The following is a 21,051-nucleotide window of genomic DNA, read 5'->3' as shown; positions in this document are numbered from 1 at the left end:
TTGCCGACCTTGTTACACCAACCACATCATCATCAAGTGAATCTGAAAAAAGTTTGGTACCTCTTCCTTTCCAGAATGACACACGTGTTACACAAAACGTAAACCATGGTGATCAGACACACGTTACTGGGGATCCGATTGAATATGGTAATTTTGAACTCAATTCTGCTAACTTTACGTCCGCCGGGTTTATTTCAAATTCTTGCTTTAATAACTGTGTCTTCAATTTTGAAAAATAACTGAACATTTCCTAGTGATGAAATGACAGCGTCTTTCCGCTGATTTTAAAATGGAGGCGGGAAAATTAAAGTTGCTGTCTACTCGGTGTTAATAAAAGTGATGGATATATCATTTTTTTTTATTTTTAATTAAAATATAATGAATGTATTCAATTTCTGATTAGTTTATACGCTATAACCTAATTTGGGTCCGTTTAAGCTGAAACATAATTCGCTTCGCAGATTATTCAAAACATAAAAAAAAATGACGTTTATGACGTTTCTTACGTTATTCATCCGTAACAACATGTGATGTCATAGGCATACTATAGCACGAATTTACGATTTGACACAGATGCAGGTAACGTGGAAGCCCGAGTAATATTTTCGTTCCCCAAGTTTCTCTGATCTATAATCCCGGGTCACCAGTGACGTCTTCTGTCTTTTGATTGGGTGAGCGATCCTTGGGTCGCTTACGAAATTGCACCACTATGGTTTACGGTCAGGTTTTCCGTATTATAGCCGGACAACCCCAGCATGTAACACGCCAGGGGTACCCCATTCCACCACCTGGGGCACACATCCCAGTTGTTCTGTGGGCAGAGCGCCTAAGCCCTGGCTAGGTTTCTGAGCACTATTTAGTCGCCTTTTACGATAAGCTTAGCGCTGCTGCAGGCCTATTCTTTTGACACCCGGACCTGAACGGGGCGCATGATTGTAGAGGGTTGCACCATGACACAGAGGTGATTATTGTTAAGGAGGAAAACTGCCTTGAGCGAATGTATTAACATACGAGCGTAGCCTGAAACGTTTGATTAGTATATATTATGTTTTTGGATTATTTAGGAAAGTACTAGCGAAAAAGCGACGCTTTCTTGTTCAGCACATCAAACTTAACACGAAATCCGCCTAAGTATGCCGTTGGAAACGTAGCGCGTCAGAAACAACGCATTTATGACACGAATGGTCCCTGGTACAGTGTGTATAGCTAAAAAAATGTACGGTCATGTGATCTGAGGTCGTAATTTATTTCCTTCTTTTGATGGTTTGTTTACACAATGGTAAGTTCTTTCTACATAAGATTTAAGACACGATTACAAGGTTCGCCGTCTGTATTGTAGAAAAATACTAGAAATGAAAGCCTTATATATCGCCTGATATGTTTACATTTACCTGGTTGTTGGTTGTGTATGTTTATAATCTGATGAACGACTTACTTTCGTTTTGTTCTGAAAGGGCCGGATCGGCCGACGTTTTATAAATATTTATAATATAAACAAAGTATATATGTAAAATTTTAATCTAAATCGTGTTTCATTTATAAAATGTACCTTCAGAGTCAAATGCTAATGTTAAATAAAAGAGTTGATCGTGTTGTAAATATTATAAAAAATTATAATTTCGTATTTAAGATAAGTGTATCAAAAAAGTAAACAATAAGGCATTTTATTGCAACGAAATAACTGGTTCAAATATTGTTACGCCGTTATTTTTTGTATGTTCCTATTCATTATTAGTTATATTAATTACCGGGAGAATATAATTCTATCTGTCGGTACATATAGTACAACGGTACAGCCTTGACATGTATATGATATTAAGTAGATGGTGCAATTTCAACTCTTGTTATCACAAGTTGTATTTTTTACACCTTTGTTTACGCGTATATGAAAGAGTAATAAATGAAACCAAGATTCTAGCGGAAATCAAAAGAATGTCTTTTAGACTGGGCAACGAGCCAGTTTTTCGTTGAACGCCCGAGCAGCAACATCTCAGCTATATTCAGGCCATGAACATGAAATAGATGATAGAATAAACATGAATGATGATGAAATGAAAAAAGGGATGGAACACAACGATAATAGGGTCAACAAATTTTGATTATCACTAGAAAAAGGGATGGATGGGCAGGGTCGGGCAATTTACCCTCCTGTGGCGGAGCGCAAAGTTTCCTACTCCTATCCAATACCACAGTGGTGTTCTTTAATGTGTCAGGAACGTGACATCTTTCCCAACACGGTGCACCACTATGGTTTGCGGTCAGGTTTTCCGTATTATAGCCTGACAACCCCAGCATGTAACACGCCAAGGGTACCCCATTCCACCACCTGGGGCTCACAACCCAGTTGATCTGTTGGCAGGGGCTATGGTTCCTAGCATACCTTGGCGAAAGTTGGATTATATCTTTAGTTTAATACTTCGATATGCATATTTGTTTTTTTTTAGTGTGAAGCTCTAAAATGAAACTAATTTAACATGTATATATACGAAATTTTTTTTCTTAAATTTTTTTCTTTTGGTTTTCTCTTGGAAATATTTTGTATTTGGCGTTACGGGTATTCAAAACTTAATTAACGATATTAATATGTCCCCAATTTGCATGTTTAAGCTCGTCTTCCTCTGACCTGATAATAAAATATTTTTATCTTACTTGTACTCTCTTACTATTAGCTGGACAAATGTATGTTATATATCCTTTCGTTCTGAATTATCATGTTGTGCATTGTTATTAATATATGGCACAAAATATTTGTTTGGCCCACCCCACATTGTTTGCATCGTATAGTTTTTCTCTTTCTTGGCTTGTTATGCTTTGGCACAGATAATAAAAAACAACTTTATTGAAAGTTTAGATATTTACCCCTCCCCTCTTTCCAAAAATATAGATACACATTGCCTATTAAGTGATCTAATGTGTGTGCTTACAATATAGCGATATCAAATAACACAAAATCAATTAATGTACTACAAGGCAGCAGAAAAGAAATCATATAGTCATACATCAATCAACTAACCAGTTTATGTATGAGGAGAGACAACAAAGGTATAACGAAACTAAATATGGTATCGTCATGATGTGTAGTTTCCTTTTTGTTGATGACGCGGGGAGATATCACGACTTTGGGAACATCTTGTTTTGTTCATGTTAATTGTTTTCCTTGCACACTTAATGTTTAGGGCATATGAGTTCTGAGAAATTCACATTTGACTGTAAATTTAAATCATTGTAAAAACTGTGTCAGAATTATCAGGTCTAAATAAGTTATCGTATAGATTTAAGTTTCTATTACTTGTGGGTATTCTTGGAATCCGTCCAACGTGACATTGAACTTCAATGTATAAACTGTACGAGTTTATTATTATAATATAGATCAAGTTATTTTATTTTGGTTTGCATTTGTTAAAAACCTGTTTGCATTCGGAAATATATTTTTTTAAACATTACAGTCGGAGCGCCGCGTTCGGTGGAGGTAGAAAAGTAGTCATTTTATTGTTCACTGGAAAGATCAGTCCGTCACCGATTCTTTCGTGGTGGCGCTAGTATCGTCTTGGCAGATGATCTTTGTTTACATCGTGCGGCTCTGTACATTGTGTTGTTTTGTCATAAATTATGAGAATTTAGATCCAGATAAACCGATTTGTACAAGAAAACATATTTTTCGAGGTGACTGACACACTGTCAACATTTTTCTATGCCCACTTTCTTCAAAATGTACCTGGATAGTCAGGCACTTCGTTGGCGAGAGTTAAGGAAAAAATATGGCGGGTAAATACCACTGTCCGGAATAACTGACACAATTGCATCCCTAGGATTGTTATTATAAAGTATGACCATAAGTAGGACGGTAAGATGTGTATGTAGCCTCTCGATCCCAGAAACACCCATCATAATTCTATTCAACTCGAAACATGATTTTTTTTCTTTAGATGTAAATCAGACAACTGAATGTTGACAGTAATGTCTTAGGTATTTAACTGGTTCCCATCTTCCTTTTTACACAAAAGGTGGATATTTGAGATTCTGTTGACTGACGTGTGTACTCTATTCTAACAAATATACAGGCTTCTTTAAATACCATAGAAATCCAGGACAATACATTCAGCTTGTATTTATTTTATTTTGCTAATATATTTCTGGTGTTATTGCCGATCTATTAAAATGTTTTATCTATATGAACATGCATTAACATACTATTTAAAATAAAATCTGACAGATGGGATTATTGTAATTACATTTTTTTCAGAAAAAGTAGCTATGTGTTTTTCCTCTATGGTGAGAAGTCAAAATCACTCACTCAAACCAGCGACGGACATACTATAAAAAAAGGGTCCACTTACACTTTTGTGAACTGGCGTGAAAAAAAATCTGGTTATAGAACTGTTCACCCATTAACAATATACACCATAGAGTAATCAAGGGAACCACGGTTATAGCGGTTATAGAAAAGGATAGGGAAATACAGGTATATTTTTACATTTGTATACCATCACAATCTTATTATATTATCAGTTATTTTCAATTAAACAACCAGTTTAAATAGAACATAAAATTAACAGAAATAAGCTGTAAAACAATACCTATCAAAAATTTGTATTGTTTTTATTTCAAGAAATTTTTGACAACACTTCACCATTTATAAATATGTGTAAGCATTTGTTAAAACAATGAAATTACAAATGTATTGAAGTCTCGTGTATAAAAATTCAATATATGCTATAATGTATTTCCTCGTTTGTAACATGAATATTTAAAGACAAGATAAAACTAAAGTTAATTTAAGGAAATTAGTAGCATCTCCAATTTTATATTGAAAAGAATCAGTCGTAGTTCGCTCAGGTTCCACATGCTAAGATTGAATACAGATTCATAGTTGTATTTTCGGCTTTAGAACAGAAATCTGTGTCAGTTTGTTTTTGTTAATCACAGAAGTCCATATTTTAAGTTTCTGACACTGAGACACTTCTTATCATGTATGAATGTTGAATGCTGTCTTTCAAATACAAATGTACATGTGTGCACAAGTCTACCTTAATTATTTGTTGTTTTTTTTTTACATGTGGTCTTTATCAATCTGAGGTTACTGGTATTAATGTTACATGCCAACAGATCAAAATAATTGTTGAGGAGTAGCTATCCCTCTCACAAAGAGAATTCACTTTCCTGCAAGAATAAACATAATCTGACTAAATATTTCACCAATTTGACAGTTATACATTACATTTTATATAGAACTAATATATTTTGATATCTTGTATTTATTACAAATATGGACCTACATTGGAAGGAACAAATATCCAAGAAAGTCCTTTACAGAAAATCATTTCCCTTCCTTATATACTAGTACTACCTTCAGAAAATTTATGTCTAACATTGGGTAATACATGTATATTTAAATCCCATAAATTAGTAGAAAAAGGATAAAATGTAATTATGCAGTAGTTTTATATGCATAATAATGAAAATTATAAAAGAATGACACATTTCTACAGTACAGTTGGATGTCAATAAGTGCTCATATTCTTTGTTTGTGTGTGTGTGTGTCTTGGTTTTTGGAGAATATTTAGTTCATGCTTTGAAAGCTCTGATTTGGTCATGCAGATGGACAGGTATTAAAAAGCATCATTCATTTAAACTGGGGATGGGAAAACTCCGACATCTCAATGTATCATGAAGAAATACTTTGAAGGAAGGAAAAAAGGCCTCTTTAATTTTGTAAATTTCTGGATCCACAGCTCCAATACAACCTACTTCCCACATTTTCTTTTAAAAAGTGCATTTTTCATGATTTTCATTATTATATGTAATTCAGACCCAGCTTTCCAAAATATTTGACAGTTGTTTAATAATTTAACTGGACAGAAAAACCAGTGTTTTTATGTTTTAAGGGATTCACAGAGATCAGTGCAAACCCCCCCCCCCCCACCCACACACACACAATTTATAAAAGAAATAAATGTTCACGTCAATATGTCCTTCAGAGTAAAGAAAAAAATATGATTCAATCGAGAATGAATTTCGAGAAAGGTAGCTGATAATGATAGCGAAAAAAATCATGAAACACATGATGAGCTATTGGGCTTTGGGCTAGGTAGCATTTGTACATCACACTCACAGCATGTATCTTTCTTCATAGCTTCAAATCGTTTGTAACATCGTCTATAGAGGACCCAAAAATAACGTTCGTCAATTATATCGAAGGCGTGGAATATATGTATCTGACAGTCCACCATTACTTCATCTCCGCTTTGCAATCGCTTCAAAACAGCCGCAAAATGTCGATTTCTTTCCGTCAACTTTCATATTTTCAACCACTTTATTTATTACGCTTCACATGGAATCATTGGTAGTATTTGGTATTTTTAAAAAGCTCTGCGTCATTCCTATCATTAAATCACATTATTGACCAATCAGAAGGCAGGGGATCCAATTGTGTCAGTTAAATATAGCCCAGGGGTATTCCCTGAAAGAAAATAATCACGTCCCCCTTTTTGAAATGATCGTCCCGAGAAATCGTTGCACCTTTAGGTTGAGTTTTTTGCTCTAAAACATATCTTAAGTCTTTGAAAAACATTTATTTTTAAATATTTTGGCGATTAGCCCCGTGCAGGCTCGGGTGTCAAAATAATAGGCCTGCAGCAGCGCTAAGCTTGTTTTAAAAGGCGACTAAATAGTTCTCAGCCTTGGGCTAGGGCGCCCTGCCCACAGAGCAACTGGGTTGTGTGCCCCAGGTGGTGGAATGGGGTACCCCTGGTGTGTTACATGCTGGGGTTGTTTGGCTATAATGCGGAAAACGTGACTGCAAACCATAGTGGTGCACCGTGTTGGGAAAGATGCCACGTTCCTCGCACGTTAAAAAAAACCCTACTGTGGTATTCTCCCGAAGTAGGAACCATAGGGCGGCTCCGCCACAGGAGGCTAAATTGCCCGACCCTATGCACCTCTCCCTATTTCTAGTGGCAATCAAAATTTATCGACCCCATTATCCTTGTGTCCCATCTCAATTTTCATTTCATCATCATTTCATTTTCATTTTATCATCCACTTCATGTTCATCGCCTGAATACCGCTGAAATATTGGTGTTCGGGCGTTAAACCCAACAAACAAACAAACTCTGTGAAAAGGGTGTATTTTATGCTTGCAAGCATGTTTACTTCCGGTTTCTTAACAACAAAACGCGAAACGAAAATTACATTGTCTCCCCTTTCCCGCGTGACCAATAAGTGGAACTCTCCTGTCAGCGCGGCATTATCACTGTTATAAATGTTTATTTACCATAACAATAATTGAGAGTAGTGTACACAGAATAGATTGAAGCACACCGCCCTCACGTTCGATGACATTTTAACTGCATTTAATACCATGACATCGATTTATTTTGGATATCCGATGGTATGATTATTGTAGAGAAAGAAGAAGGGGCAAGCACAATTCTCATCAAAAATGAAGAAGATATTGCTGCGCTTATTCGCTAACAATTCTGACCTTACATCATTATGTGATATATTTCTTGGAATGTTTGTTTACACCTTTTTTTTTCATCCTTGTTTAATTTATTGATCGACAGACTATTCTTTTTTCCAGAAATTAATACTAAATATATCTCGTGCATATCTCTCCGAAATGTTTTGTTTTGTTTTTTTTTTTTTTTAATTTCCGAAATAATTTGCACGTAATCGCCTTATCAAGAGGTATCGTACAAAAATGCGCCCACTATATACAAGTATTTCCTTTCAAAATTATTTGTTCGTAATAGGCTTATTAATGTACACAGTTAACTGCTGTATCAGTTTTTGTACTTTCTATACAGTTTCAGTCTGGCTACCCGGGGTTGTTAGAGATTCATTGTCATGCATCGGCCTTTTTATTGTTACTTTAATTCTTGTTATACAATTTGAAAATAGGTAATGATCTATTTTTATATTGAGCTTCAGTAGGCCGTTATTACTGTAAAGTATATTTTCGTTTGACGACTTCGTTTTCTCTGATTCCCATATAATACAAGTTGATAGATAATACAGCGATCACGGTGCTACGATTGTACTCTTGCAAATTTCTTTAAAAACGCAAATTTCGTATAACAGACTTGTATGGTACTATCGCCATGCAGACTTTCAAAAAGTAATGAACTAATATATGCATTTGACTAGAAAACGATCATGAACTCCAACAACTCTTTCGATAACAACTGCAACAATTTTACTCAAAAATACTTAGATATTATGCAGGAATGTGTTCCTAGAAAAGACGTGACAATTCGTCCAAATGACAAGATATGGTTCAAATCAGAGAAATAAGAAAGCGTAACAGCTTCCACAAACCAGCAATAAAAACAAAAAAAAAAATAGATACCCATATAACAAACACAAAAAATACAGAAATCACGTTAATAACATGAAAAAATTCCACAAGAAACATTTTTTCTTAAATGCAAATACTATACGAGATGAATTAGAAAGCACTAATTCTAAATACTATTGGTCCTTGATAAAAAAAATCACAAAAGGTACTGATGAAATTTATAAAATTAATCTATAGAGAAAGGAAAACGGTTAAGTCATATCTGATGAATATGAGAGTGCGTGCTTAATAATTATTTTTGTTCTATTTCTGCCATTAATGACACTGGTATTCAAACACCTGATTTTGAACAGCAAACGAACGCATCTGTTGATACATTTATCATTCTCCTGAAGATGTTAAAGACAGTCTTCAAATACTCAAACTTGGTAAAGCCCCAGGACCCGATTCAGTCAGTCACCATATGCTTAAAAATACCAAATATACGATATGTTTTCCGTTATCTATGCTTTTTAATATGTCCCTTTCAACAGCCCAGTTCCCTGATTTGTGGAAACCCGCGACCGTGATCCCACTTTTTTTTAAAAAGGGCGATATACTAGAAATTTCAAACTATAGACCTATCTCATATCATCTGTCGGCAAGGGTTTTGAAAGGGTTGTATTTAAGCACATGTTTAATCATTTGTTGTTCAATAACTTACTATATAAATATAAACTCAGGTTTTATCCACGGCCATACAACCGTTCACCAGCTAATGGCAATTAATCATAAAATTACAGTGACTTTCTAAGAAAAAATGTATCTTCTTTTGTTTTCTGTGATGTATCTAAAGCTTTCGACCGAGTTTGGCACACATGTTTACTGACAAAACGTAAAGCATATGGAGTAAGCGACAATTTGAATTACTGGGTTAAAAGCTACATATCAAACAGAGCGCAAAGTGTTTTTTGTGGATAATTCAAAATCACCTCTAAAACAAACAAATGCTGGAGTACCCCCAAGGCTCCGTTTTTGGACATCTGCTTTTTCTTGTTTATATTAATGACATAGCTGATGATCTCATCAGTTTTACCAGACTTTTTTGCGGATGACACATCGCTTTCATACTCAGCACTATCGTATTCTACAATCGAAGATGTAATGAATTTAGACCTAGAGAATGTAACGACATGGTCTGAAAAATGGTTCATAAATTTTAATTCACAGAAAACCAAGGCTTTAATCACTGCTTAACGCAACATTACGGAAGACATTGATGTATGATTTCAAAACCAACCCATTGAATTTGTTTCGTCTCATAAACACTTAAGTATAACTTTTGATTCGAACGGGACGTTTTCAACCTATTTAGACAACATCATGCGATCTGCTGGCAAAAAAATATCCATTCTTAGAAAACTTAAACATGTTCTTTGTAGAAAATATTAAAGTTAAAATGTATGTAACTTTCATTCATCCTGGAATACGCTTCAGAAGTCTGAGACGGGTGTGGTCTTGATGTTAAAAACGATTTAGAAAAATTGCAACTTTAAGCTTGGCGTATTGACTATTTTTGCCAGTAGGGAATCGATTTACTATGAAACAGGTTGGGAGTTATTAAAAGATAGAAGACAATTCAAACATGTTTTACTCTATTCATAACCATCTGAGTCCACAATACTTAAGTGATCTTATGCCCCCACTTGATATCCATATTTCGTCGTATAATTTACGCAACAGTGCGAATTATACCATACCCCACTTCAGATTAGCTAGTACCGAAAGGTCATTTTTCTATTCAACAGTAAGAGACTGGACAAGAAATGCAAGAAGCATAAGCATTTTCAAAAGAATTATTAAAGGACAACTGGGAAAACCCCCTGAGTACTTCAATTTTGGTGAAAGGAAAGTTAATGTTATACATACCTGGCTAAGAAACACGTGCAGTCCCTAAATGCTGATTTATATCGTATAAATGTAGTGCCAACCCCTTCTTGTAGTTGTAGACATCCTTTCGAAGATTGCATCCACTTTTTATGGAATGCAATTTGTATAATGAACATAGAAATTATCTGTTGGCACTGTTAGGCGGTTTTAACGTAACAATAAAATTTCTGTTGGCTGGTGACGAAAACCTCACACACGCTGAAAACATGGATATTTTTGCTTGTGTTCATCATTTTATCGAACGAACTAAAAGGTTTGAATAATACTGCATGTACATGTATATATGAAACGACTATCTCTCACGTTACTCCCACCCCGCCCTTTTGCCAGACCCCCTCCCCCGCCTTTTTATTCCATTTCTTTGTTTTTATTTCATATCGTTCATGTTCATTTGCATTACATTTCCCTTTCCTCTTGTTATTTTTAGTCATATCCAATTGCCGTCATTATGCATTCTTTGTAATCATGATTGTTTTTTTATGGGAGAGGACCTCCATAATGTTGTGATAACTTGGGTCCAATCCCCTTGCTTGTATTCTTGAGCAAATAAATATGTTTATATATTTATGTCCTATGAACTGTGTTCTTACATATTATCTATTAGCCTTACACTGAAATGAAATGGGATCAAACAATAGCAGCACACATGATGCAAGCGAGACTTGGAACAGTGATCCTCGCCATCAAAAACTTGCGGAGACCCTGAGAAGACAGGATACAGATGTGCAGAATTGTGCACGGGAGTTATTCAATAGACATACAGACGACGAAAAGAAACTAAAGAGTGAAATTTTGTCTTTAAAAAAACAACTGAAGATGCATCAACAGAACTTGTCATCAGACGGTAGCGCTGTCCTTCAAGAATGCCTAGATCAACAGCAAGTTTTGGAAGGTGAAAATAAGAGACTTAGAGATGAAATCGAAAGGCTGAAAAGTGAAAACCACGTTTTATATACTGATAAAGAAAACGCATTATCAAGGTAACACGGTATTACATATCTATATGTTGGCATTGTTGTTTCTTTTGTCAAAGCTTATACCCCGACTCCAAAGTTGGCTGTTTTACCCTTGCCTGTGTGTCCGTCCGTAACAATTTTTCAATCGCATTTTTCTCAGCAACTAAGCATCACAGGGGCTTGAATATTTGACACATTTTTTCTCTACTTACACCATATGGGATTTATTTTCGGGAAAATTCGACAACTTCTTGTCAACCGAGGGCTTAGTTTATCTTCCTTATATCGTAGTTTAAAGCTGCATTAGCTGCAGAATTTGTTCAGTTTTGATTCTACTGAATTTTGCTGATTCAATGAAATAAGTTTATAGTAATGCAATTGAAAGAGTAAAAGGGAACCAAGGTTATAGCGGTAATCAAAATAATGTAATCCAGGGACAAAGACCAGACATGGAAAACAGACATACACAACAAAGAACATACAGTAACTAAAATCATACATACAAAGTAACAGAAGTAAATGAGCAACTCGGACTCCACTAAAAACTGGGAGCATGGACCAGGTGCACCAACTGAAGCAATAAATGTCGGTAATACCTACAGAATATTGTGAAGACAACGTTTTTAATCAGAGAAGATCGATAGCGCTGATCTGATTAGTTTTCGCCATTACTTCCGAAGATTGCGGACAGGTTATTCACCTGGGTTAAAAATACTTTCACCTTGAAAAAAACAATAACTGATACACAGGTAAGCACGTGTCTTGTTTCCATTTCATTTCATCTATGTCTTGATTACTTTTCAAATAGATAATGACCATATTTGTGCCACATTATATCACAATACATAAATTTCAAAAAGATTCTTGGGTTATATTCGAACTTTTTTTTCTTTTGCAGCTTGAGTCCGTCGGTCTTCCTGGCCGTTGAATAACCACTTTCGCTTTGCATTCAGATTTGTTATTAAAGAAGCGACCCTTACAGCATATACGCGAATTAAAGTCACGTGCATACGAATTTATTTAGGTTGATTTTTTGTCTTGCAAGACAATAAATATATCGACACCTATTTCATGTGTTTAATGCATTTATTTTTTGGATATCAAATGAAATTATACAGGAAAAGTGCAATTTAGTGGAAATAATTCAAAGTTAAGGCATATTTCAACAGAAACAAAAATTTACGAAAATGACAGCTAATGCAGCTTTATAGCGGGGATATCACCGATAAGCAATCGCTCACAAATTTTTGTTGTAACAATCTATTCTTATCTGGAACTTTTGCGGAGAATACAAAAAAAATTGATTCTCATTCCCCCGGTCAGACGGATATAACGAAACTCTAGTCAAGTATCAAAATTTATTTATAGGCTCAGTAAGATAGCTGGTATTCAGCTGACAAAAGGCAATAGCGATATTACAGATTTAAGTGACGCCAACAGACCAACACTGTTAGCTGAGAAATGGTCTTGTTTATATACAGATGAATGGTCGGAGGCGTATGATGATTTAACAATGAAGCGAACTATAAAAAATGATAACTTCAAAGTTGAAAAAGAGATTTACGGAATTGCCACGGTGAATAGATTTCAACTTTTTTTTAATTTGGTCGCATAAACCAAACATTAAAGGGAACTATGTGTTAATAAATAATGGCATTTCCATTTTGTGATTTAATGTTCATTTGATTCAAACAAAATTATTAACGTTAAAATTTTGATTTTTATACCCTCGTGCCATTTTTGAGGGTATAAATATGTTTATGTCCGTTCGACTTTCACACTTATAGTTTCTGGATGATATTTAAAGAACCGCTCAGAAAAGTATGAACTGAAAAAAATGCATTAAATAATTGAAAAAAAAACAGGTAAAGTATGTTTAACCACGATGTATATTTCATTTAGTGTTAGGTCGTTGTATCCGTGATTTCGAGATTTTATTTTGCAATAGAGAGAACTTAGACGTGTATAATCCTGAATGTTATTGTTTGTTATGATTCAGGAATGTTACCGAATCTGTAAAACAACTGCAAAGGAACAAATGACGGAGATTAAAAGACATGCCTGGGATATCGCATCTTGCCTTCATCAGCAACCTGACCAACTCGTAGAAGCAAGGCAAACGGTACATTTTACGTTAATTTTTTTTATGTCTAATATTTATGTTCTTTTTGGGGAAGGTGGCTATTATAAGGTTAGGCGTAGTAGAATAAGCCCAATAATGTTAGATTTGTTGTATATATGCGAGGCTAGATGTTTTAAGTTCTTCCAGAGTTAAATGCAACCTTAATGTGATCTTTATATGGTTTTCCGATATTAATAATTAAAATTTACCTCAGCAACACTAGCTGATTTTCACATTTGGTATTTTTTTTTTATCAAACGTAAACTATATTTTTCTGCAAACCTAATATGTTTTGATTCATCATATTGTATAAACTGACATTGCAGGTGATAATTTAGACGGTTCATTGTTTATTCCCGAAATAAAAACAACTGAGTTTTATTCTCCAACCAGTTTTCTGCGTTCATTTTTGTATAATTTGGAAAATTACTATGAAACTTGGTCCAAAGCCGAAAGTTAATAAGTCTCCATTTATGTCATACATGCAAATGCGAATGAAATTTGAATATATCACTGATAAGTTCCGTTTTAACGTCATGAAATTGCCCCAAAGGTTATGCGAATACTTTGAATATACTAATATGTTAAATACACGAATAGGTTTCCTATGTTTTCACTTCATTAAACGCAAAACACACGGTACACAATAGTTACCTTAAACTCTTAAGGAAATAACTGTAATTATAATTTTATTTTTTCCAGACCATGTATTACAAAATGAACAAAGAGGACGGCGAAAGAAAGGTATTTGAGTACAGCTCTGCCTAAAACCAGGCAGAGGCTTATAATAAGCAGTTCATGCATTTCTTAATCCCAAATAGGCCCCATAGAAATTGTACGGAAACAAATAAGAGCTAATAAAAGTAGTCCACTGGAGATATCAAAATTTAAAAATATGTTTGTTCTACTACAGAAAAAGTACGGGAAAATTTCCCGTTAGAATTAGTAATAAGTAACGGATCCAAGGACGAATATAGGAATTGTTGTTTTAGGACCTAACGAATGTATTTAAACAGTTTCAATGATTATCTTAAGATATGATGAATAACCACTTGCCTGGTTTTAAGGCAGAATCATACTCAATTCACATTTAACAACGATCCTGATTGACATTTTACTTCTGCATGCCTTCTATGGATTCTTTTCTATTTCATTCAAAAATGATAGGGTTATGTTTGTTTTTCACGAGGGTGAGGGTATTGGTGATTGCATTTTCCAGATACTTCGGAAAAAAGACCATATGCAGTGTTTCCTTGGAAGAGAATCAATGGAACCAAGTTTCTAGCGGAAATCAAAAGAAAGTAATCCAGGGACAAAGACCAGACATGGAAAACACACAACAAACAACATAAAAGAACTAAAATAACACATACGAAGAAACCAAAGTAAATGAGCAACTTTGACTCCACTGAAAACTAGGAGCTTGGACTAGGTGCACCGGTAGGGTAAGCGTCCTCTGGTTTTCTAGAAACACCCTCCGAACTACTAATAAAAAGTCAAGTCAAGAGTAGACGAAAGAGGAAAGGAAAACTATGACACGTTGAACAAATCGGTTTTCATGGTAACGATCCACGAGTTCATGATGACGACCATAAAACTTCTGTAGTGTTGATCCAGTCTTGTAGTAACATAACCCTGTTTCAAAAGCCTATTTGTAAGAAGTCTAGCGCTTTACAACAAGTCTGCGTAGTTACGACAAACTCTGACATGAGTTGTGATATAAGAACTCCATACTCAGGTGATGTTGCCAGATGAAATGATAGCTGTCAATACGAAATGAAGTCATCGCGTTCGTCGTGTTGTTTGGTCAATAGTCTTCCTTTACCATCAATCTCTTAGTGTAGGTCAAGATATGAGACTGACTTCACATTGTCTGTAGTATCCTTTATTTCAAGTTCTTCGGGGGTAGAGGCTATGTATCAAACTAGGATTATTTAACGATAATACGTCATCTATATAGCGAAAACTGTGATAAAAATATCTAGCTAAACGATATTCCTTCTTTTGGATCAGATCAGCTATAAAGTCAGCCTAATAAGAGTGAAGGAATAGGTCATCAAGTAGAGGAGCACAATTTGTCCCCATTGGAATGCAGATCGTTTCTTTAATAACGCGTCCACCGCGCTTGAAATATGTTGTCGATAAAAAAATTCCAGCATTTTGAAAACATCTTCTTTATATCATCTGTATATTTGGAAGATGATTTGGAATTATATTTACAGAGTATGCGAAATCTTCTGCACAAAAAACTACATATTTGCATCTAGGTGTACCGTCTTGAAATGTTGTGAAAAATGCTATCCCATTTTACGCCTTTATTTCAGCTATGTATGCTCTTCCTAGCTATTATACTTGAAAGTGTGATATTGGTTATTTCATGTTCTTTGATGTGTGTCTGTTTTCCCTTGTGGTTCCCCATGATTACTCTTTATATTTTTCTATAAAAGACCTTAACATTTTTTTGCAAGGAGTTGACTTACCGTTTTACAAACTGTAAGCAGTTTTGGTCTTTCAAAAAGTAAAACAAATCATGAAGTGAATTCTACTTTACCTGCAGAGTTTGCATCACTAGCATTAGGGTTGTCTCGCTTAAAGCATAGAAATATATAAGGAATAAATCACCAAAATACCAATGATAACAATATTGCATATTTGGGTACACGTGTTTCAAAGGGTAACATGTCATCAGCAGCACTTGAATTGAATACATGGGAAGTTCAAATTAATGGTGGTAAATGTATGTGATGACACAAATGTTTACAAAACGGTAGAAAATATGTTGAACTAAATTTTAGAAAAAAAATATTTACATTCTTTGTCCAATCTTGAAATGTTTTTTTTATTGTTTTCGCCTTTCATATGTTCATGTATTTTTGTGCTCATAAATGATTTCGTGCAAGGCACTGTCGTTATAAAATGTTGTAAAAATCATTTAACAATCTGTATGAAATGTTAACAGTTTTCTAAACAATGAAAACAGACTGTAAGTTTGATTTTTGGTTCAAACGATTTAGGCAGAAGGAGGCAATGATTGATTGATTGGTGTTTAATGCAAAGGTGCAATATTTAGCTATTTTAGCTATATCAGGGCGATGAGCATGAAATAATGATGAAATAAATAAAGAGGTTTTGATAAAACGTTATGAAAATTTCTGAACTAAATTATCTGTTGTTTGTTATGGATAATTAATGAGAGCTTTTATCTATGAATATTTTATTACAATCGACGCCCTTAATAACTGGCTATTTCGTCCCCTTTACATTGGGTTTGGTTTAGCAACGTATGTATGTGCAGAGTACAACAGTTTTCAAGTTCAAGCAAGTTGTATTCCGCTCAATATTCATGTTTTGAAAACTAACAAAATATAATTCTCCTACAGGGTGCTACAGTAGCCCATCCACAGAATCAAGGACTGGTAAGTGCCGTGTATTTTTTTTTTTCAAATATGCTTGGTTCTAATGATATAATGCACATGTTAAAACAAGCAAGATAGGAATATTCTGTTCAAATCACACAATCGGGAATTTGTTACGCACCAATGAATGCTTGCATTAGAATGCCTTCCCTGGATAAGTACGTATATCACTAAATTCTTATTTAGTTGTAGTCGTTGAAATACAACGTTTGTTATATTATACTTTTGTTTTGTTATTTTTATTATTTCAAGCATTGCTATGCATTGTTTAGGTTTGATAACCCTATTAGACAACATTCACTACTTCATACTTATATTAGAATAAATATATACAGGATAGGGTTGACACAAAGATTCGAGCCATACAAAAATGCATGGACGAACTATTACAAATCGTTCATGAGCGCCGAAAGTACGATGAGAAATTGAGAGACCATATTATCCAGGTAAGCCACAAGAACGACTTTTACCACATAGTTTTACAAAGATGTAAAAAGATGTTTACATTTTATAATATTCTATTAAAATGAACACTTAATCTTCGATTATTTTCTTCATTTGGGAAATTTATGTTTAGGAAATGGCGTAGTCTAGCATCTTCAACGACAAGGCTACTTTATTGTCTGTGTTGTAATTACTTTCTTTTCAAAATCTAGTAAATAGTTCAGGTAAAATATTTTTTCACACTTTATTATATAGGTAGCTTTGCAAAGGTTTGATAAATACAAGAAACCAACTTCAAGTGGCGGTGTAATAAAATTTGTAAAGCGTTGTACAGAACTTTGCTGGAGTATGGTAATTAAAGAGCCTATCATGTTCCTTCTTTACGATCAACTTGAAGGTAAAACAGTGGACAAAAACTGCTTTTCGTTATACACAGTTAAGGGGTCTATTATTGATTTCGTCATTTGGCCGGCCTTGCTGTTGCATGAAAATGGTCCCCTGCTTAGTAAAGGCACAGTACAAGTATACCAAATCAGTGACCAGGCCGCCGGTAAAAGTGTAAAGGGGATCGAAACGGCAAATGCGTCTGCGCATCACATACCATTGGAAAACAATCTAAAGTCGCCGACTGAAAATGAAAAAATAAAAAAATCACTCGACACCGCCTCTCTGATTGTAGTTAATCAAAGTATCAATGAAAATGAAATTGTTGATTTACCTTCCGGACCAAGAGTTGCAAACTTGGACAGGTTCATAAAGACGGAAGACATACAACAACATCTACAATCCCAATTGAAAGGCAAGCCAGCAGCTGTAGAAAATCGTGAGAAGAAAAGTGACGATGCAATAACAACACCTGCGACTACTTCCGATACCTTTATTGTATATAAGAACACTGTCACAGGAGACAAACATGTTTCTCTTTCTACCAACGTTAATTCCGAAGAGTGCAAAAACCTTACGGTCGATACCAATGACCAGCCCGAGGGTGACAAATATGTTCCACCAGTTTCGTTAAGTAAATGTACTTAAATGTTCCAGTAGCATGAACTAATGTTCCATGTGTTTCTTGGAAAGATCTGTTGTTAAATTGCCGAAGGTGACACTTCTCAGAATTAAAGCGTTTATATCGGCAGTTTTAATATTCAAAATGAAGTGAAGTATTGATAATTTCCTTTTTTATTATCATTAGTTTTAACTGTTTTTTTTTCTCTGATTCTTGAAGTCAATTTCCTCAAGACTTGTCTGAAAAGCAGAGACTTACAACTGTGTAGTTGGGAACTAATTAGTTTTAATCAAAATTAGCAACAGTATGATGACTAAAGTATGCAATTATGTTCTTTAACATTGATGGCTATCATATTTATTTCCGTAATATTAAAATAGATTGTATTGAAGGTGACATATAAAATGTGAGACTGAAAGTCGATCATGGCATTCAAGATAACCAAACATATATGAAGTTAATATGGGTTTGTTAACCAGATTTCTTTTTATCAAAATGCTCTATATATTAGCATCGCATCTGTTTGTTCTTATATACACCGTTTGGCTTTATTTAAATTTAGTTGGATTTCTTATCCTTTTAACTCTAATTTAATGTTAGGTAGTGTTCCTTAAGTTTTGTTCATCAAGATTCGGGTGTAAAAATCAACCGTTTTTTTTTTGCAAGTTCATATTTTATCTAATTGCATGAAAAAAGAAGTAGAAATGTTCATTTCATCGTACCCTACAAGTGAACCTGATCCATGCTTTTAGTGGAGTCCGAGTTGCTCATTTGCTTTTGTTACTCTGTATGTATGATTTTAGTTACTTTATGTTCTTTGTTGTGTATGGTTCCCTTGATTACTCTTTCATCCGTTTGTCAAAAAGAAAACTGTTTGATTTGCATTAACAGACTAATGTCTGTTTCTTAACAAAAACCAATCACTCTATTTGTCTGTCTGATTGTCTTGATAGTGCAAAAAACACTCCTTAACCTCTTAATGTATATTGATAAAACATGTGAGTGTTAAGCATCCTATGCAGGTGCGCTTTAGGGAACATTATTTTGTCACTTACCTCAAGGAATACGGTCGAATAGATACCTGCAAGGGGTTTTATTAACTGAAGTAGCAACCTTTATAAAATCGGACAGGAGGTGATTCATGCATGTCAAAAACCCACCAAATTTACTTTAATTTCCTGTTCAGAATCAGTTACAAAAGCACATAGCTAGTTGTAGTTTTTTTATTTAGATGTTGCACTTTTGAGATAAAATTAATATAGCTTGTACATAAAAATAGCACTTTGCAAGAGTTACCATTCTTGGTTTGCTTTAATTTGGTTAATTTTAGTGTGAGATGAATGTGTAATTTTCTCAAAAGTACAGATATGAATACAGGAAAGACTAATATGACCTAAAAATATTGCCACATGTAGATCGAAACAATATTGTTCTGTGGGTTTCTACACCAGAATCACCTGTACAATAGGCAGTGTCCGAATTTTATATGGACTGGTACTTAAAGGCTAAACAAGTTCATAAAAGAAGTAGAGCCACTTACTTATATACTACTTTGTTACTAATCAAACGGAATGTCAAATCTTTTCTCGAATAAGTGCTTTTTACCTGTAGTCATTTGATGATCCAAACTTTTCGTGTATTTTTTTATTCCATTAAGTACTTTTATGCATACTTTTTTCAGCTTTTCATCAAAGCAATTATCTATGTAAATTAGAATAAATCTCGTACACATGATACTTTTATTTACCAAAAAAAAAAAGAAGAGGCGCATTACGTTTCCGAGAATTTCTAAATCTGTCAGTGGTACGTTTTCGAAAAATCAAAATTAACGTTTCTGAAATGAATAATTGTTACTTTTGCGAACAAATTGTTTAGGAACAAATTAGTTATTTTAACAAAAGACTTTTTAACATTGAAGTAATTTTATTTTTAGATTCATACTTGAAGTGATTTTAGTGCTACTCAGTTTTAAATAAAAATAAAAGTGTCCTGCTCGAAGTCCTACTTCCACCTCCTTGTTAGTGAGCAGGGGACAACTGTCGTCTGGCGGACGGAAGAGTCATTTCTTGTCAGTTTAGACATTATTCTTGTTAAACTACATAACATTTTTCATTAATGGGAAAATTGTTTTTTTAGGAAACATTAGATTTTTTTTCTGGAAATGTAAACATAAAATCCTGGAAACGCACCGCACCGACGAGAAAGATATTTTATATTTTTAAAGCAGAAAAAAAGTGGCCAACCTAACTATGATGCATTATTTACAGTAATGATGTTGAAGATTGACCTGAAAAATTGCTTTCTAATCATCTTGAAACATGATGTATATATTTATAACAAGTTTATCTCAAAACTTCATAATTATGTTCATATTTTCCGAATTAAGGAGTAAGGCTCTTTAGCATGCCAATAATTGGATCAATCGTGCCGAAATAAAATGTGCTGGGATAGTAGGAAATAAAATAATCATCAGTCAAGATCAGTTTTATTTTTGTTTTATAATGTAATTCTGATGACACTGTCATGAAAGTCATAAAACTTTGAATAACAAAGAATGTATCGACGAGAAAGAAAAACACAACGAGCAACAGATGGTTTATTTGTACAAAATAACATTTCGCCTATGTGGTGCTTAATTCTATATACTAAACTCAAGTCTTCAAGTTTTCGTTTTTCTTGTAGAGGTGTACGTAACTAAGCTTAAAAATCATTGATGTGTACACTTTTATGAAAAGATAAATGTAACTCTGTTACATGTATTTCATACTGTTTCATACATTGTTTTTTTAAATAAATCATCTAACCCTCGCCAATTAAAAAAAAAAAAAACACCAGCTTCAATTCTATCACATAATCTAATCTACAATTAGGATGTCTAA

At 34.2% G+C, this 21,051-nt stretch overlaps 1 protein-coding gene across 2 annotated transcripts; it reads left to right on the top strand.

Annotated features, from left to right (window-relative positions):
- Nucleotides 1-970: 970 nt before the first annotated feature.
- LOC148604282 (uncharacterized) lies at nucleotides 971-20,835 on the top strand. 2 transcript variants are annotated; one of them, XM_088547466.1, is made up of 9 exons: nucleotides 1,257-1,279; nucleotides 4,244-4,462; nucleotides 10,833-11,208; nucleotides 12,553-12,760; nucleotides 13,184-13,306; nucleotides 14,009-14,050; nucleotides 16,687-16,722; nucleotides 17,058-17,168; nucleotides 17,422-20,835. In XM_088547466.1, exons 3-9 carry the CDS (start codon nucleotides 10,850-10,852, stop codon nucleotides 18,196-18,198), a joined length of 1,656 nt encoding a protein of 551 aa, XP_088403592.1. In that variant the 5' UTR covers nucleotides 1,257-1,279; nucleotides 4,244-4,462; nucleotides 10,833-10,849; the 3' UTR covers nucleotides 18,199-20,835. The 2 variants fall into 2 exon arrangements, with proteins under 2 accessions (XP_088403591.1, XP_088403592.1); XM_088547465.1 differs by lacking the exon at nucleotides 4,244-4,462 and having other exon boundaries at nucleotides 971-1,279.
- The last annotated feature ends 216 nt before the right edge of the window (nucleotides 20,836-21,051 follow it).

The sequence above is a fragment of the Perna viridis genome, chromosome 10 (genome assembly GCF_037379345.1).
Source record: "Perna viridis isolate PV_CMFRI_1.1 ecotype Kerala chromosome 10, ASM3737934v1, whole genome shotgun sequence".
In the NCBI taxonomy this organism is placed as follows: Eukaryota; Metazoa; Mollusca; class Bivalvia; order Mytilida; family Mytilidae; genus Perna; species Perna viridis.
This window is presented reverse-complemented; position numbering and strand designations above follow the sequence as displayed.